We start from the raw sequence: 20836 nt of genomic DNA on the forward strand, positions 1-20836 counted from the left end.
GAAACCAAAAGTATTTCGCACCATTCCGTATATCGTGACAGACTTACACCCAACTTTGTAAATTGCTTTCGCTAATGGCTGCAGTTGTTACAAGAGAATGTAACATTCGCTATTTATTGCCAGGAAAGAGAGTTACAGAATATAATCAAGGTCATTCAGATATGTGTAAAAATATATTATTACTGTAGAGACAAAAAAATGAGTAGCGCCACTTGAATCATGCCTAGGAAAGGGAAGTTTGCAATTGTGTTATTAAGTTTGCACGTTATTTTTACAACCCGTACCCTTGTGGAACTTTCGCTAGGACACTGCAGGCCAAAAACGGTAATTGGACGCTGTCTTGCGTGAAATACAGCCATAAATCCAACTGCATTACTCTTATAGGATATGATAATGTGTAATCAACGAATGTGTGGATATTATTGTTGTTAATGTATTGGTTGTCAAGGAGGGAGTAAGTTAAAAGTTTTGATAGTGAAAATTTAAACTTTTAATTCACAGCTAAGAATGAAGTCATTGTCTAGGTTGCCAATGACGACGAATTGAATAACAGTTCAGATACCTGTAATAAAGTATTTTCCCTTAGTTTCTTTAAGTAGAAACATACGCTTTCGAGAAAAAAATATTTTTAATTTTTCTTATATAATTTAATATGAACTTATAGCTTTACGAAATTTTAAGATATCTATAAAACTGACAAGTTATGCACTAAATGTCCTACCATTCTCAAACATATATCTTCGAAGGTAAAAAAGGAATTTATTTAATTTATTTAATTTATTTGATTTTCCTTTTTTGTTACCTAGTAATTTAATATTAAATTTTGATCCACCGCTGTGGAGTAACGGTTAGCATATCTGACCGTGAAACTAGCGGGCTCGGGTTCAAATCCTGGTTGGAGTAAGTTACCTGGTTGAGATTTTTCCGGGGTTTTCCCTCAACCCATTAAGAACAATCGGTAACTCGGCGCTGGACTCATTTCGTTGTTGTTATCGCCTTCATGTTACTCAGACGCTAGATAACCATACCAGTTGATAAAGCGTCGTAAAATAACCAAATAAATATTAAATGTTTAGCTACATATCTGTAAATGTCATTTTAAGGTATATATAAAATTAATCAAGTTATACATTAAAATGTCCTACCATGCAAACATAATATAAGTCAACAATTTGTGTCGTATATTTTCTCAAACATACACCTTTCGAGGGTAGAAACATTGATCTTTAATAATTTCTCTTACAGTAACTTAATATGAACTTTTAACTTTATATATGTGAAAGAAAATTTAAGGTATCTATACAATTGACCAAGTTATGCATTAAAATGTCCTCCAATGCAAACATGATTCACGTCAGTAAATTTTGTCGCTTAATTTCTCAAACAAAAACTTTTCGAGGGTACAAGACTGATCTTTAACTTCTCTTACAGTTATTTGATATGAATTTTTAGCTTTATATCTGTGAGAGTAATTTTAAGATATCTGTAAATTTGGCCAAGTTATGCATTAAAATGTCCTCCCATGCAAAGACAAAACCAAACTGCAATTTTGATCGCTTATTTTCTCAAACACAGCTTTTGGAGGATAAAAAAAATTGATTTGTAATTTTTCTTATTATAATAAAATATGAACTTTTAGCTTTACGTATGTGAAAGTAATTTTAAGACATCTATAAAATTGACCAAGTTATGCATTAAAATGTCCTCCCATGCAAAGACAATACCAACCTGCAATTTTGAACGCTTATTTTCTCAAATGCAGCTTTTGGAGGATAAAAAAAAGATTTGTAATTTTTCTTATAGTAATTTAATATGCACTTTTAGTTTTATATCTCTGAAAATAATTTTACGATATCAATAAAATTGTCCAAGTTATACATTGAAATGTCCTCCCATGCAAACACACTACCAGCCAACAATTTTTGTCGCTTATTGTCTCAAACACCTCTCGAGAGTAAAAAATTGATTTGTATTTTTTATAGTAATTTAATATGAACTTTTAGTTTTACATATGTGAAAGTAATTTTAAGATGTCTATAAAATTGACCAAGTTATACATTAAAATGTCCTCCCATGCAAACATAATATCAGCCAGCAATTTTATCGCTTATTTTCTCAAACATACACCTTTCGAGGTAAAAAAAAATGGCTTTTAACTTTCTTATAATAATTTAATATGAACTTTCAGCTTTACGTCTGAAAAAGAAATTTTAAGATATCTATAAAATTGACCAAGTTCTGTATTAAAATGTCCTGCCATTCTTGCCATACAAAATCTATACCAGCCAGCAATATGTAGGCTAAGTTTATCGCCCATTTTCTCTAAACTGAATTTTTCAAAACTCTTCAAATCATATTTTCCACAAATTTTTATGTAATTGCATGAAATTTTGCATGACTTTTTTTCTTAATAAAAGTTCAATCTATGAAATTTTTTTTATAAATTTATATATAGGGGAGAGTCGGGTAGTATCGGACATCGGGTAATATCGGAAAGTGAGTTTCTTTCATCTACCACACGATGATAGTACCTGATTGACATGGTTACGTTTCTGTGATGTCGCATAGAGAAACGTAACCATGTCATTCAGGTACTACCATATGGTGGTAGATGAAAGAAACGCACTGTCCGATATTACCCGATGTCCGATACTACCCTACTCTCCCCTATGTAGAACATGTTTTCCTTCCTCTTCCAGTGCAGATGTTCTAACCATAGAGTTAGGATTTGTTAATATGAATATTACCTTTAAGGCAAAAGAAATTACTAAAAAATATTTAAAATGTAGGGAGTAATTTTTTAAATAGCTGTTTGGCATAAATTACAAAATGAAAATTTTGAAAATTCACAATTCCAAAAGCTTTTTATGTAGGTAAATATTTTTTCTTTAAGATAAAAGAGCAATTTTCAGACATTAAGATGAAGTGTGTAAAATTTAATGAAAATAGGGCTTAAGGATATGGAAGAATAAAATTTGTAAAACTTAATATAAAATCTTAAGGCCGAAGATGTATGTAACCCCTTAATAGAATGATCTTTCGTGTCATATCTGTTTACAAAAAATATCAATTTAGCAGTACTTTTTCTAGAATGAATCTTTGTCTGTGTAAGTGGTTTGTTAGCTCCCATTTGCTACAAGGACGAGATGACTCATATGTGTGAAATACAACTCTTTAAATTAAAGGTAAATATAAACAATGACCTTAATGCAAATTTCGTACTAAGGTGACTCTTCCCACGAAATTAATTAGGTACTCATTTGGTTACCATGGAACCGTTTCATAAAGATACATACAAGTCTCCATCCTTGCTTGATGTAACTATTTTCAAGGAAATTGAAAACCATTTTGAAGTCCGATAAGCTGTACCTCAATATACCTGTACCTCGACCAGTACAGGCGCTCAGAGAAAGGATCTTGTGACATTTCAAGATTAGAGAATTCATAGTTCTCACGATTAAAATATAATTTATGCTCGACCATGCCGAAATGTAGTAATTATGCACCTGGTAGCAGTCCTTTAATGCATGTCATTAAAGTACACCTATCCATTAAAGTTCAGGTTTTCGATTATTCTCGGATATGCAATCGAAAGACGAGGGAAACGTTACGGAGGCTGGAAGTCCAATACTGTCGCAGAAGGTTATGTTCTGTTACTATAATAATTAGCGTTAATTGTAAATAATATTCAAATAAATTCAATTTGTCATCTCATTTTTCAAATCTAAATAAATTCCCAGGTTATACATTCTCTGCATTACATCAAGGTCAATGACATTATTGTTCCTCGGAAAAAGATCAATACTTTCGCGTCTGCGCACATCTCACAATCCAAGAGCTATGAACAAGGTCACTTCCGGTCTTCTGTCAGATACAAATAAAATGTATACTTCTGAATAATTTAAAGTTAGAAATATGATCGAGCATAAAAAGTCGTATGAAACTTGCCTATAATGGTAATTAAGACGTTAGTATGAAAATTATGAGACTCGCTTGCGCTCGTTTCATAAACAAACATACTTGCGTCTTAATTACTATCATTATAGGCTCGTTGCATAATGTACTATTCTGCAATAAATTTCTTCTTTTTCGCTTTATGAATAGAGGAATCAAAGATTCCCTCACCTTTCATGTACGGAACACGATTTATTATTATTTGTTGGTTATTGTGCTTTTCACGCTTTCTTACTTAAACTATTAAGGTCTCACTCCATCGTTTCAGAGAAAGACCCAAAGATCTTTTTCCCAAAGAACGATAGTTTATTACTTGTCATGGCATTCTGAATAAATGAGATTTCCATTTCTGTCTGTAATTTTTAATTTTCTCTAAAATAAGATCAATTTTTAATTCTTTCAAAATACCTAACTTATGTTTTACTCATTGTATGATTTAATATAGCTCGTAGTTCTTAAAAATTCCACGCCATTGGCAGTAATTCTGTGTTAGTTATCTTTACGTATGATCTAAGCTTCATATCCATAGATACATGAAGATAGGTCTCAAGCAAAATTAAAAGCAAATCGTTACAGCTAATTTCATAAACATTACGTGTTTTTTTATTTCAAAGTAAAATCCATTATTTATTGCGTAAATGTGATTTTATTTCACGTGTATTATTCCTAGTTGAATTGGATCCTAGATGCTAAAGTTGACTAAAAACTACCCATTACTGTAGTTTAATATAAATTATTGTTTATTGTTAGAAAAATAACATGTACAAAAATACAATCTTAATTCTTTCCTGAAGGAGTAAAAACTCTTGCTCAGGGAGTTATCTAAACACATACTTTACATAAACAAAGATAAGTATTTGACACAAAATGGGTCAAGGAAAAAAAATTATAGGAATAAATTAACTTTAAAAAAATACAATTTCAATTTTAACAATTTAAATCATACAAATACTTATACACATTAAATCAATATATATTCTTTAAAAATTAAATTCCTAACGCTATTTTTTAAATTTCTGAAACTAAAATTTTCCAAATTTGGGTATTTTTCAATTATTTTATTATATAGCCTTGGACCAAAGTAGGTACCATGGCTAAGAGCTGTCCTTGTAAAAGGCTTTGGTTCCTATAGTCGTATAAAATCGGATCTTTTAGTTCCATATTTATGTTACAATTTTAATTTATTGCGATTTTTATGTATGAAGTTTAATAAGGCAATATAATAAATTTGTTTAATTTTTAAAACACTAAAATCAGTGAACAAAAGCTCGGGTGAGTAATCAATTGGTTTATTAAGGCATATTTTAATGATTCTTTTCTGAATAAGTATTAGTGGAGTGAGATTAGAATTACAAGCATTTCCCCACCTTAAAATTCCATACTGGAGAATGGATTGAAATAAAGCTAAATAAATGAGACGTAAAATATTAACTGGTAAATATGACCCAAGTATAACGAAGTTACAAATTGTTTTACGTAATCTATTGCATAAATATGTAATATGTTCATTCCATCGTAAGTTTTGGTCGATTGTAATGCCTAAATACTTAACTTCTGAGGATTCAGTTAATATGTAACATTCACAATTTTGAGAAGAACAATCAGAATGATGAATTTTGAGCTTAAAAGAAGATTGAAGTTGTATACAGGCAGACAACTGTAGAAAATGACTTTTTCACGATTAGTGCTTATAAAAATTAGATGAATCTCCATTTCATTAACGGGAATCGAACCCGTGCCCGCAGTATTTATAACCACAGGAGCTATCACTTTAACTATGGTGAAAAAACTATATCAATTTTACAAAAGCGAAATGCAATTTAGAATAGACTCACCTTCAGTGATGGCGCTACAAAAAGATGGGAGCTCTCATTTTGCAGTCTCTCGACAATTTATAGCGACCATCACTGCCTACTTGAAAATCACTTTCTGTAGCATTTCTGCATTATTTTAGCTCACTGTATGTCTAGTGTAGTGTAGTAACTTTTATTGCACATCGTGCTTGATGGTTGCTATGGAGATTTTTACACTGCTCTCTTCCGTAATGGAAGCTAATGAGATAGCTATACTTGTGAAATGATGTGTTAATGTCCAACGACTTTTAAATCACTGACGCAACTTCAATTAATTGTTACTAGGGGTCCGGTAACAACTGTAATCGAAGTTGAGCTTGGTGTAGCAGGAATCAGTTGCTAGCACCTCTAGTTTCGGTCGACGGGGATCTTACTGAATCTGGTAATCTAACAAGGTGAAAAATTCCTCTAAGGAAGAATTTATTTCCTACTATTATCAGAGGATAGGCATGGATTACATTTGAATGTGATAGAAGAGATAAAAAAATTCATATTGCCTGGGGTCTTTCCAAGGGGAGGAGAAAGTGAAATTTGAAATTGTTTTCTAATTAATGCACAATCTTCATTTGTTGTCTGTAGGAATATCATTTCTGCAACAACTTAAATGTGAGATTAGTTTTTGAAAAAATGGGACCCAAAGTTAAAAAAAAATCAGGAAATATTAATTCACTAAAAAGCATATATCTCAGCCATTTTTTAAGATAAAATCAAAATTTCTATGTCATATTACTCCAAAAAACACGTTCTTTAAAATGTCTGAAGCAAAATTTTCATATTAGTTTTTCAAAATTTTAAGATAAATAATTACAGGTTAAGAATGAGTTTTAGAGGTACTTTCATAGAAATATGAAGCATATTTTTCAAATTCAACAAAATAAGAAATTTTCATTCCAGAGAAAAGTTTCGCAGTAGCCTAAAGAATGTGTTTGAAATATAAAGCATATAACATTAATAGTTCCGAAAATACTTAAATTTTTGTATGTAAGAAAGAAAAAAAATTTAAAGTTACAGGATATTTCAATAAAGTTTAGTGTTAATTAAAAATCTTATGCACTACAGCTTTAAAATGGCGTCACAATAGCCGACAACACGATAAAACCGTATTAAATTTTATATAATGTATTTTTCATTATTCGAAGAATATTTTAAGGAAAAATTAAAAAAAAAATAAATTAAATTTACGGAAAATTGTAATCAAAGTTTAGTGTCGTATGAAAGCCCTGTGCACCCGAGCTTCAAAAATGGCGTCACAGAGGCTGATAAGGAAAAAAAGGAGCATTAAATTTTATGTAATATTTTTCCACATTTCAAAGAGTTACTTTAACTTATTACTTACTGGCTTTTAAGGAACCCGGATGTTCATTGCCGCCCTCACATAAGCCCGCCATTGGTGCCTATCCTGAGCAAAATTAATCCAGTCTCCATCATCATATCCCACCTCCCTCAAATCCATCCTAATATTATCCTCCCATCTACGTCTCGGCCTCCCCAAAGGTCTTTTCCCCTCTAGCCTCCCAACTAACACTCTACATGCATTTCTGGATTCGCCCATACGTGCTACATGCCCTGCCCATCGCAAACGTCTGGATTTAATATTTCTAATTATGTCAGGTGAAGGATACAATGTGTGCAGCTCTGCGTTGTGTAACTTTCTCCATTCTCCTGTAACTTCATCCCTTTTAGCCCCAAATATTTTCCTAAGAACCTTATTCTCAAAAACCCTCAATCTCTGTTCCTCTCTCAAAGTGAGAGTCCAAGTCTCACAGTCATACAGAACAACCGGTAATATAACTGTTTTATAAATTCTAACTTTCAGATTTTTTTACAGCAGACTAGATGACAAAAGCTTCTCAACCGAATAATAACAGGCATTTCCCATATTTATTCTGCGTTTAATTTCCTCCCGAGTGTCATTTATATTTGTTACTGTTGCTCCAAGGTATTACTTTCGATACCAGATATTGCTCCAAGAGTTACTTTAAAAACAAAAAAATAATGATAATAAAATTTACGGGTTTTTCCACCATATTTAACGACTACTATTTCTCCTTAGGGGACAGGATTCCTTCACATATCCTGAAGCTATAACATGGGTCTTCAAAGAATCGTTCTGAAACTCCTGAAAGATGCTTCGTCCTTGGTTTGATCTGAACTGCTAGTCTCCGCCATACCGACAAATATAATGAACACCTGACCACGGAGGATGACGATATAACAATAGTGCAATAAAATGTAACACGACTCTTACATTTTTATGTATCACCAGACCTTTTGACCTTCTGCTTGTGAAAAAAAACCTAATACATATGAGGAACTGTTTAGATAAAATAGAAACAAGGTCGCAACTACCCGAAAATTAAATTTTGCAATGCTGTTTCTGAAAAATGTTGACGTCTATAAAGATATTCCACATTTTTCATTGGCATAGTTACATTAAACATTTTGTACAATAGTAGGTAAGTCAGTTACCTCATGGTTTCTTAGTAAAGAGACCCTCTGTTCGATACCAGGTGAACTTCCTTCCGAATTTGTCGTTCTAATGTAAGTTGCTCCAGTAGGTCTATTTCTTTTTCACAACTTCGAATGAAATTTCAGCTATGTAAGAAAATAAACTATATAACTTTAAATATGAAATTATGCAATGTAGACATATATGAATGAAATTAATTTACATGTACTTTCTTATCATACATATTAAGACGAAATTGTCGTTCACGGTGCCTCGCGGTTGTCATCCCGGGGTTCAAATCCAGCCTCGGACAATGGGCTTTGAAGAGAAATAAAATCCTTAAAATGGATTCCTACTAGAGGAAAGTAAAGCTGGGATACCTGTGTCGTAGATTTACGGCAGATAAGGGAATCCTGTCCCTGATTGAGACTTCAGGAATAAATTATTAACCATTTTTCGCTAACGTTGAATTTCGAAGATGAACAACTTTTGTAAACCTTGTAACGACTGTCGGACATCAAACGAATTTAAGAACGGACTAAGAAAGTATTTATCAAATAATTCTCGTTACCAATAGTAGTTTCAGTGTTCTCAGTTTGTAATGGTTATGCATATTATTATAGGATTCATATTTAAATTACCTCATCATCATCATCATCATCATCATCATCATCATCATCATCATCATCATCATCATCACCATTATTATTATTATTATTATTATTATTATTACCTATACTAATATACTGTAACCGAAATTTTTCTGGTAATTTTCGCTTTTCCAAAAATAATTGGTCCTAACATGTATAATTAGCCATCCTGAACCGAAAATCGCTTTTTTTTAATTTTTGTTTGTATGTCTGTCTATCTGTCTGTCTGTCTGTCTGTCTGTCTGTCTGTCTGTCTGTCTGTCTGTCTGTCTGGATGTTTGTACCTTTTCACGCGATGATGGCTGAACTGATTTATATGAAAATTGGAATATAAATTAAGTTCGTTGTAACTTAGATTTTAGACTATATGACATTCAAAATACTTTATTTAAAAGGGGGTTATAAGGGGACTTGAATTAAATAAATCGAAATATCTCCCTTATTATTGATTTTCGTGAAAAATATTACATAACAAACGTTTCTTTAAAAATGATTTCCGATAAGTTTTATTCTAGGCAAAATTTTGATAGACCTGATATTTAATGAGATAAATCAGTTTTAAAATTAAAATAACAATGCCACCTATTGGCCTGTAATTAAAGAGAAACAAATGACTTCGTCTATAAGGGGCCTTGAACAGCAATCAATGTTCATTAAACTATAGTTGCATGTAATAACAATTAAGAAACATGTTAAAAGAATTGTCATTGCACCAAATGAGTGTCTCTGGACCAAAATTATCGCATTTTAACTTTTTTAATGCAATTTAAATTAAGTAACATACTAAACGATTTGTACTTCTATCAAACAGGAATGTTCCCTGGATCAAATTTCCTATTTTAATTATGTAATTACTTTATATTTAGTTCTAACGGGTGCAGCGGAGCGCACGGGTACGGATAGTTATTATTATTATTATTATTATTATTATTATTATTATTATTATTATTATTATTATTAACCTGCAAAACTGGCTTCAATAAATTTTATAATTGACAAAACGGACATGAATTTTCGGAACTAAAGGAGACAAATCTGTAGAAAATGACTTTTTTTTCCTAAATAACATTTCTAGGTACATAAGGTCTCTAGCACATCATTCGTATTAGATTGTATGTCAGAAGGCAGATGAAAAACGAAATTGCTACAACTGGGTTTGACGGAATTTCCATTTTGTGTCATTCCCGGAGAAAATGACTCGTATATGCTGAATATGGATCCGTTCAGTAATTAAAGATAAGTCGTTGGACGTTGGTAGACACTTTGACGGAAAGTAATTTTTCGGTTTCTGTGATTCTGAAAATATAATATAAGCTTACTTCCGTAAAAATCTCTAAATCGACTTGTTGAATTACAATAATGTTCTTGCAAGCATTTCTTATTAATGAAAAAACAAAAGTAATGCAATATCTTGAAATATTTCGTTAAATTATAGGAAAACTGAATGTTTATTAATGAATATTCATGACAATTCATTAAGCATATTACTTTGACTATTTCGTTCATGTACCAATGCACCAATGGAATCTAAGATTCTATCGAGTTTCAAACCAATCAAAGCAAACTATCAACTCTTATCTTGTCGCATCTGATCACAGATATAGAGATCTGTGCATCTGATAGACCTCTGTGCATTTTTTTAATATCTTGTCGCACCTGATGTTCATATGTTGAATATTTTCATTGTTTTCTTAACAATACAGTGGGCCGTGATATTGCGTGAAGACCGTGCTAGCAAATGTAAGTATTAAATATTTTAAATGATAATATAATCTGTTTCAGTATGGTATAAATAAAATTATTTATTAATAGAGTGTTCCGCTTATAAGTATAACAAAAGAAATAGCTATAACTTCTGAATTAATACAAGTATATAGTTGAAACCAACTGCTACAAAGAATGAAAACTGGGAATTTTTGTTACCTTATGTTCCATAAACCTCAACATGGCTTCCATTGGTGGCACGGGAAATATCCAACCGGTATTCAACCTCGACCCAAGTGTTATGAAGCATCTGTGGTGTAACATTGTTGACAGCAGCATAAATTCTTTCTTGTAAGTCTGCCAAATCACGTACTGGCGTCCTGTAGACCTGGTCCTTAACAAACCCCCACAGGAAAAAATCAGGTGGTGTTAGATCTGGTGATCTGGCAGGCCATGTGATGTACGGTGATCCTCTTCCGATCCATCTTGCAGGGAATTGTTCGTCTAAGAATGTGCGAACCATGTTTGCAAAGTGTGGTGGAGCCCCATCTTGCTGGAAAATTGCTCCATCTGGGAGTTGTGGCACAGCATACAGTTGCAACATATCCAGGTACGTGTTTGCAGTGACTGTCTTTTCAGCAAAGAAATAGGGACCAATGATTCTGTCACGCATGATCCCACACCAAACATTCCATTTAGGGGAATCCCGTTGGTGTTCAATTACGATACTTGGATTTTCCGACCCCCAGATGCGACAATTGTGTCGGTTTACTTTTCCACTGACGTGGAAGGTTGCCTCATCTGAGAAACAGACTCGAGTTAGAAATGTGTCGTCATCGTCCACTTTATCCAACATTGTTTCTGCAAAGCGTTTTCGTTCCAGTTTATCATTCGGCGTAATCATCTGATGAAGTTGCAGCTTGTACGCTCGCAAACGCAATCTTTTATGGAGCACTGTATGCACTGTTGTTGGTGGGATGTTCAACTGCACACTAGCCTGTCGAATGGATTTCCGCGGGCTTCTCTGAAATGCCTCGCGAATGCGTTCGACATTTTCGTCAGACACTTTACGCTTGGAATGTTTACCTGCATTAGACAACAAACTTCCTGTTTCTCTGAGCTGCCTATCCCATTTCATTATTGAGACGTACGTCGGTACAGCTTCCCTCGGTCTAAGATTGTACTGACGGCGAAACAAGCGCTGTACACGAATTATGGATCTATGTTCTGCTAATGACAGCACACAAAAGGCTTTCTGCTGTGGCGTCCACATGCTGACTGACTAAAGATACGATACGAATTCTCTTATTTAATGATCTGCGCATGCGTGAGTCTTCTAAAAATAAGTAACAACAATGGATTAAAACTTCCCAATTTCCTCTTTACAATGGTACCAATCTTAACCCATTTGCATGCATTGTTATGAAATTATAACTATTTCTTTTATTATACTTATAAGCGGAACACGGTGTATATTTGCGAAATAGTCTTATGCAAATATCACAAGATCTTTCATCATATCCATAATTAACTAAATGAAAGTATCTAGTGCAAAATAAAATGCTATAACCTCAAATATTTGTTTAATTTTGCTGTTTCACTAATCATAATTTTTACAGCTATTGTCAAATGTTTGCCCATGAATTTCATATTGCAGGAGGCCATGCCGGCCAATGAAATATTTTAAGTTAGCAACTTATAAACATCTTATTTAAGAACAATATAATTTTATCTTCTTTTTATTAGGTATTTATTTATTATTATTCCCGAAAGAATCTTATTGAAATATCACACGACTTCTGATCTCTTTCGATAATAACTCACTTTCGCTACGCTCTCGGGAATTAGCGACAAAATAAGAACTTTTTAATATTATCTGTGATAACCACGGCGAAACTGGAAGAAAGAGCAGCAAATAACGAAAAGTTACCGTAAATTTTTCATCAGACCTATTTTATGATTCTACTAGCCGTACCCGTACGCTCCGCTGCACCTGTTAGAAATAAATATAAAGTAATTACATAATTAAAATAGGACGTTTGATCCAGGGAACAACTTTTACAACAGCGCAAGATAATCTGCTTCGCTCATTACCCAATTTTTTTTTGCATTCCATTTATTGCATATATATTTTATGTATTTTAACACGATTCAATTGAGCATAGTTAAAATTTGAATTATAAAATAATGGATTGCTAAGCTAACGTACTTTTACTGCATACTAAATTAATACACTCTCGTTGTTCATTAATTCTCTGAGATTAAAATGAGTGTACATAAATATTATTTTAAGAAATACAGAAAACGAATGTACAAAATAGCCTATCAAATTTTCTGTGCATAGGAATCTACTTTAATCTTACCTGTCCTCGATTTACTAAGAAGTTACTGTAATAACATTATAGCAGTATGTCCATCTAGAGAAACTACACTTTCCAATTGTGAAATAATAATTAATTATACAAATCGGTTAATTTAGCTTCCGATATTACTTCATACAAACACAGAAACATTGTCTGTAGGCTAAGTTTAATAGCTTTCGATTGTTGCTGTCCAAGGCCCCTTATAGACGAAGTCATTTGTTATTTCATTGCACCGTCTTAGATGGCGTTATTTTAATTTTAAAACTCATTTATCTCATTAAATATCAGTCCTATCAAAATTTTGTATAGAATAAAAGGTATCGGAAATCATTTTTAAAGAAACGTTTGTTATGTAACATTTTTCGCAAAAATCAATAATAAGCGAGATATTTCGATTTATTTAATTCAGGCCCCCTTTTAACCCCCATTTTAAATAAAGTATTTTCAATGCCATATAGCCTAAAATCTAAGTTACAACGAACTTAATTTATATTCCAATTTTCATATAAATCGGTTCAGCCATTATCGCGTGAAAAGGTAACAAACATACAGACAGACATACAAACAAAAATTTCAAAAAAGCGATTTTCGGTTTCAGGGCGGTTAATTATATATGTTAGGACCAATTATTTTTGGAAAATCGAAAATTACCAGAAAAATTTCGGCTACAGATTTATTATTAGTATAGATTAGCCATCATGAACACATATGTAGTAATTTCTGTGTTATTTGTAGCACTTAATATCTCACTTCCAATCCTACCTACTTACCTCAGACGGATTGTTTTTTCCTGTGCACTTTTTCATGTTTTCTTGAAATTATTACGAGAAACGATAAGTTATGGGAAACAATTTGATGTTCGCGATTTGATTGTGTTCGAAAGCACACGTCATTTTAGCGTATTAAACGACAGATTAAGTTACTTCTAAATGCGTTTCAACTGTGGTCTAAATATTACGGAGTAGTTTTCATCTACACTTTGCGAGCATGTGATTGCTTTAAGCTAACACGGACTAGAATGACTGGAAGTCAATCTCGAAGTGGGATTGCAAGGGGGTAAATTAAGCGTTTCAGAAGTGAGCGAAGCAATTTTCCCTTTTTTGTCATTGTTATAATTTTTATTAGCAAGGTACTTAATTCTGCGAAACACGTAAACGCTATAATATGTAGGATCTACTAACGCAAGTCGGTACAAAAAACATACGAGATGTTGTTGTTCGTGACGTCATATCACTTCCAGTTTGTGAATCCGAAGGGGTGACCTCAACCTATCGGCAGTAAAACTCGAGTTCAAAACTGGGTACGGGGCTGCATGGTGGGGGTTGTGACTCCGCCTTCCAAGAATCGGCGTCCTGACGTCATCACGAAATCCTAGGTGAGTATAAATACGGGTAGAGAAGCTGCGTTTAGTATTGTGAACCACCACAGCAAAGATCGGCAGAATGAAGTGCGTTGCAGTCTTCGTGATCGTAGCAGTCGTAGCCCTGGCTGAAGCCGCCAGGTTCCGCAGGGACGACAAGTACACAACCAAGTACGACAACATCGACCTGGACGAGATCCTCGCCAGTGACCGCCTGCTCGCAAACTACCACAAGTGTCTCATCGAGGAGGGGAAATGCACCCCTGACGGAGAGGAACTGAAATGTAAGCGCTACTTTCATTTTCTGTTAGTAACTTTGCAACTTCGCAACATTTCGCTTTTCAAAAGTGAAAAGTTCTTCAATTTCTCCATAAATTAGAGACTGTTTTCAACTTGTCATTTCATTCTGAAAAATCTTTTCACAACAATGGTCATTGCAACTCCACTTCCTAGCCAATGATTGAGGACTAAACTTTCAAAAAATAATTTGTCCAAAATTAAAAAAAAAAAAAAAACTAAAAGCTTCAATATAATTTCAAGCAGTATTGAAAATGAAAAATGTCCAAACTAACTAACTTCATACCTGCGAAAATTACTATATTCTCAATCCAAAATATTATATGTACAATGTGGATGATTTCATAAAAAAGTTATTGAAGCAAATTTTTAATTCTGGACAAACCGCTTTTTGAAAGTGTATTCCTCAGTTGTTCTTCAGATGAAAGAGATAAACTTCTTGTTTTTGATTTTGGAACAGCCTCAATTCTTTCAAAAACACAACCATTTTCATTTTCTGTTCGTAATTCCTTTTGAGTAGACTAGGCCCTAACTTTGCAACTTCGCAACATTTCATTTTTTAACTTTTGAAAAGTGGAAAGTCTTTCAGTTTCTCCATAAATTAGAAACTGCTTTCAGCTTGTCATTTCATTCTGAAAAATCTTTTCATATCAGTAGTCATTGTAACTCCACTTCCTAGCCAATGATTGAGGACTAGACTTTCAAAAAGCAATTTGTCCAAAATTTTAAAAGAAATTAAAAGCTTCAATATAATTTCATGCAGTATTGAAAATGAAAAATGTCCAAACTAACTTCATACCTGCGAAAATTACTGTATTCTCAAACTATAATATATTATATAAAAATATATTGAAGCAAATTTTCAATTTTGGACAAACCGCTTTTTGAAAGTGTATTCCTCGGTTGTTCTTCAGATCAAAGAGATAAACTTCTTTTTGTTTTTGATTTTGGAACAGCCTCAATTCTTTCAGAAACACAATCATTTTCATTTTCTGTTCATAATTCCTTTCGAGTAGACCAGGCCCTAACTTTGCAACTTCGCAACATTTCAGTGTTTTGCTTTTGAAAAGTGAAAACTCTTTGAATTTCTCCATAAATTAGAGACTGCTTTCAACTTGTCATTTCATTCTGAAAAATCTTTTCATATCAGTAGTCATTGCAACTCCATTTCCTAGCCAATGATTGAGGACTAAACTTTCAAAAAGTAGTTTGTCCAAAATTAAAAAAATAAATGTTCAATATAATTTCACGTAGTATTGAAAATGAAAAATGTCCAAACTAGTTTCATATCAGCGAAAATTATTGTATTCCCAATCTAAAATATTATGATGCTTTCATAAAAAATATATTGAAGCAAAGTTTTGATTTTGGACAAACCGCTTTTTGAGAGTGTACTCTTCAATTATACTTCAGTTGACAGAGATAAATCTCTTGTTTTTTTATTTTGGAACAGCTCAATTGTTTCAAGAACACAATCTGCTTGAGCTTCAGTAATTAAAAACATTCATAGAATTGAGACAAACTAGGTTTTAGAAATTTATCCTGTTTTTACATACTCTTTTTTGAGTTCTTCGTCACTTGAATCACTTAATAGTACATTTTCTCCTTTTATCAAATATCTTTCTCTAAATTATTTAAACTCCAAACCACTTTTCACTTTGCCGACCTGTTTTTAAAAGTGATAGTGGAACGAAAAGTGCAAGCTGTAAAGTGAAAATGTGAAAAGTTTAATGATGGAATAGGCCCATGTGTGCTGTAATTCATTCCGTGCTCTTATATTCTATTGCCCTAGTCATCGAATGGCTACTGTGCTTTTCACCAGATTCGAGGGTTGTGGGTTCAAACTCGGCTAATGATAAAGAATTTTAAAGGAAACAATTTTTTTATTCAACCTGCTTTGAGAAGAAAGTAAACTGGGGGTTTCGTCTCGTGTATCTATGAGTCGAAATTGAAATCTGGTGCCTATTCTGAGTACTGTGGTCCCGGGTTCATGCCAATAGACCTACCACATCCTGAAACTCTCACCTTGTCCTGTCGAAAAGTAGTCACGAAAATCGAAAAAGAAAGCTTATAATAAAGTTTCAGATGTGAATACAAGTTGAATTGTCAGATTCTATACAGTACCAAGATTTATTTAATGGTTATTGATGTGAAACATTAATTATTATTGTCATAAAATAACAGTACTATACGTACCTGATTAATTTTTTTTTAGTATTTACAAATAATAATAAAAATGTATTTCCTTTGTTGTTAAAAATTAAGTGCTTATACAAATATTATATATATATATATATATATATATATATATATATATATAACTACACATCTCATGCTATTTTTAACAATTTACACATTAGAAATTTTATTTTATTGGGTTATTTTACGACGCTGTATCTACATCTAGGTTATTTAGCGTCTGAATGAAATGAAGGTGATAATGCCGGTGAAATGAGTCCGGGGTCCAGCACCGAAAGTTACCCAGCATTTGCTCGTATTGGGTTGAGGGAAAACCCCGGAAAAAACCTCAACCAGGTAACTTACCCCGACCGGGATTCGAACCCGGGCCACCTGGTTTCGCGGCCAGACGCGCTGACCGTTACTCCACAGGTGTGGACCACATTAGAAATGTTTATGATATTTTTAAATGATAGTTTTATACATAAGCATATAGAAATTTCGTCATTTCTTCACAACTTACTTGCCCTTTATCGTTTATAAGGAAGAGTTGGTGTCAAATATGAACTGTTCCTGTTTCCCTTACGTCATGCTGTTGGTGCATCTTAATTTCACTTTCACTTATTCTATTATCTTGTGCAGTGCAGCAAATTTCATAATCGAATGCACTTTCCATCCATTAACTTCTGCAGCGTCATGCAATGACTTCGTAATAAGCACGATTACGGTTGGCTCTGGGTTAGTAGTAATACCATGCTAACAAAAATAAAATAATATTTAATTGAATAAAACTTGTAAGAATTTACACAAACTGATTTCATTGAAGCACGTAAAATGTAGTTGTAAAATTATGCACTAAATATTGACTGTAATTATTCGAATAACAGACAATATGATCATTATTTTATCGTCTGCAGGGACAACATCAATATTTGGATGAATATATTTTCGAAAATGACGCAGTAATTCACACAGGAATAGCTTGGATAGCTTTCATTTGTTATGTCTCAAACTAAACGTTGCCAAAACAACTGAAACTAAAAAAAAAAGACTATCATTATGAAGTACGATAACGTTAAATCACATTATTTTATGGATGGAATTGTATTTTAATTTTATACACAGACCTTATTTTAACAATGTATCAGCTATTTCCTTATTTGTTAATATTCATTTCGAATTGGGCTATTTACGAACTGCTCTTTGGAATTCGATGTAATTCTGAAGCAGATACTCAAAGATCCTGTACAAATAGTGCAATATCATCTAAAAATTATATGTAATTAATTTCAAATTTCTTTTATATGTTTGCTTTTGTTATTTTATTACTATTCTTGTTATTTGGCATGTTCTTTTCATGTTCTATTTCTGTTTTTTTTTTTTTTCATATTTGCCTGGCTCTATATTTTTCTGTATTTAAAATATTTTTTGCTAATTTCTCGATCGCCTTGGTTAATCTTATTTTAGTACAGAAAAGATTTCAATAAATAGTATATATTGAATTAGTTTCTAATATAAATAATTATGTATTATAGCTAATAAATGTTCCGAATGACCTATCTCAAAAAACTTTTTGAGAAAGACGATATTATAAACCACAGAATCTCAAGGACAAATGAAAAAATAAGTTACTTACAAAAGAGAAAAAACTCATTGCATTGTTAAAAATTAAAACTTAACCACAAATTTAATATGCTTTTCTCATTCTAGACTAATTTGTATATGATAGTGTAACTCATTTTAAAGTAAAAAATTAGTGTTTTATATCTCTTATGTAGGCCTACTTAGTAAATTATTTTGACCCACATTTTTTAATTTAAAATAAATTCTAAATAAGATAACTCAGGCAACTGGCTGATGCCTTCTCCCTAGTTGGACCATAATTCGATCACGTGGTAGAATAAAATTTCTGTGAGAAAAAAGGTTTCTCAATTTCTTCAGTTTTCTTTCCCATTCAGTACCCCACTACACTGACTCCGAACAAACTCCTTATCTTCAAAGAGTGGTGAGATAAACAAGAGCGTTACAAGAGCGGTATGTTGAAGTTTTCATGTTCGAGGAAAAGTTTGAAAAAGCGAAATGTAGTTGAGCTTTTTTAATTTCCGAGAATTGAAAGAAAACATATCGCTCGTGTATCGTATATTATTTTGTGCAAAGATCGTTTATTACATACCTGAAAGAGGAATTTCTAATTAGTTGCAATGAAATCTCCATCTTGGTTTCTGTTCAATGACGGCAAATTTGCAAAACAAAAATATCTATCTTCAACATTGTTGCTTTAAAATCTTTTCTGTGTTTACTGTACTCCAGCAGGCCGTGATATACGTCTGTCTTTTTCCCCCCAGTCTATAAATCTTGTTGATTTTTTCATGGCTTCCTTAATGTTACTTGCATCACGAATGCAGTAACTTTAGTGGAGTTGTAGAGTTTACTTAATTTTTGCAAATATTTAAAAACAATAATTAACAGTGCAATTTAGGTGAATTGCAGTGGTAAGTTTCCAATTTATAATTATTACTATATTGAACGTCTCTAAAAATAACATGTTAAAAGCCTAAAGCAGTAAAATCAATATGTCACTTTAGCGGTAAGAAGAGGGAAATTGTTATGTGTGTTAGGTTGGGAATACTGAATGTGGAATTTTAGACTTTCCGCGGATTGGTTTTGTGCGGAAACCAAGCAAATACGCACGATCTCGCATAAAATAATTTTAAATACTGCTTGCATAGAATCGTTTGATTTTCTACACAGATTTTGCATATTACACAAATCTGGTCGGCAACCAAATCAGAGTCCTTGATTCAATTTCTTACCGTAGTCTGGTATCGACCCAGACCCAGATACCTACATATTACGATTAAAACTCGCTGCGTATAAATAAAAACACATGGACAACCTGTTTTATAATGTTGCAAACTAGAAATAAGAAATTTGTGTTACAATTTTATATGAACCGTTGCATCTGTTAAAACCCACAAATAAATAGAGTACGTCTTGTTGATTATTGTACAACTTCGCATCTATCCATATATTAGCCCTTTTTTGTTAAGTTTTATGTCCAAAACATGTATAAAATTTATCTTAACATTAACAAAATTCCATAAAATTTATATCTATGAAAGTAAATTTGTAAACTGCAGACTAAATGTTAATTCCCCTAGATTAGTTATGGTACTAACTTCTATTTATTGTTTCCTCTGTGTGCAATCATCTAGAGGTCATACATTTAAATCTTAAACTATTTTTTTGGATGTCTATAAAATAAATTTTTCCCTTAGATTTTACTAAAATATCAGTTTCTCTACTAATTTATATATTGTGGCAATTACAGGAATTTAGTTAAAATTTTAAACTTGTTTATTATTTATTCATTGGACATAAAGTAAAGTAAAAACGGAAGCAAATATTTTTATACCTCGAGCAGAGTATAAGAAGAATCAGTAGGGACAACTCTTGTCGGCACCTTTGATGTTGTTGGTACTAAATTCAAGCTCAGTAAGGTCTAGTTCTCAATGAATCCAACTATGTCGCTAGTATCAAACCACTATCAAAATATTAGTAAAATATTTATTTATTTATTTATTTATTTATTTATTTATTTATTTTATTGGTCAGTAATACGAATAATCTTGTATGTATATCATCTATCATTAATATTATGTCGCTAGGAAGTCAAAATACTTATATCCATTGTTGACGTTCATGTTCTCACTTCACCGCAACGGACGCCATGATGTATTATGTTGTACTTGGATCAATTTCACCAACATAAGCCTCAAACAGTGACTTGAACGTTAGCGTCAATTAGTGAATATTTTCATGATGATTGCATACGGAAGTAATTATTATTATTATTATTATGGTTATATTGCCATTCCTTTGCCTCATGTCTTTAAAATTATTAAAAGATGAGTAATGAATGTTTTCAGTTAATATTACATTATGCCAGCCCTGTCGTAGATGGAGATCCATCTGGTGGAGGTTCCAGATAATACACCCGGTTTCGTGACATGCGCACTCAGAATTCG

At 32.5% G+C, this 20836-nt stretch overlaps 1 protein-coding gene across 1 annotated transcript in view; it reads left to right on the forward strand.

The window, feature by feature from the left end:
* Nucleotides 1–20836, forward strand: part of LOC138702288 (uncharacterized) — a 43885-nt gene that overhangs the window by 17463 nt on the left and 5586 nt on the right. The window contains exon 3 of the mRNA XM_069829871.1: nucleotides 14392–14617. Within this exon, the coding sequence (XP_069685972.1) occupies nucleotides 14392–14617 (226 nt within the window). The remainder of the gene's footprint in view (nucleotides 1–14391; nucleotides 14618–20836) is intronic.

Source organism: Periplaneta americana, chromosome 6, assembly GCF_040183065.1.
Source record: "Periplaneta americana isolate PAMFEO1 chromosome 6, P.americana_PAMFEO1_priV1, whole genome shotgun sequence".
Lineage (NCBI taxonomy): Eukaryota > Metazoa > Arthropoda > Insecta > Blattodea > Blattidae > Periplaneta > Periplaneta americana.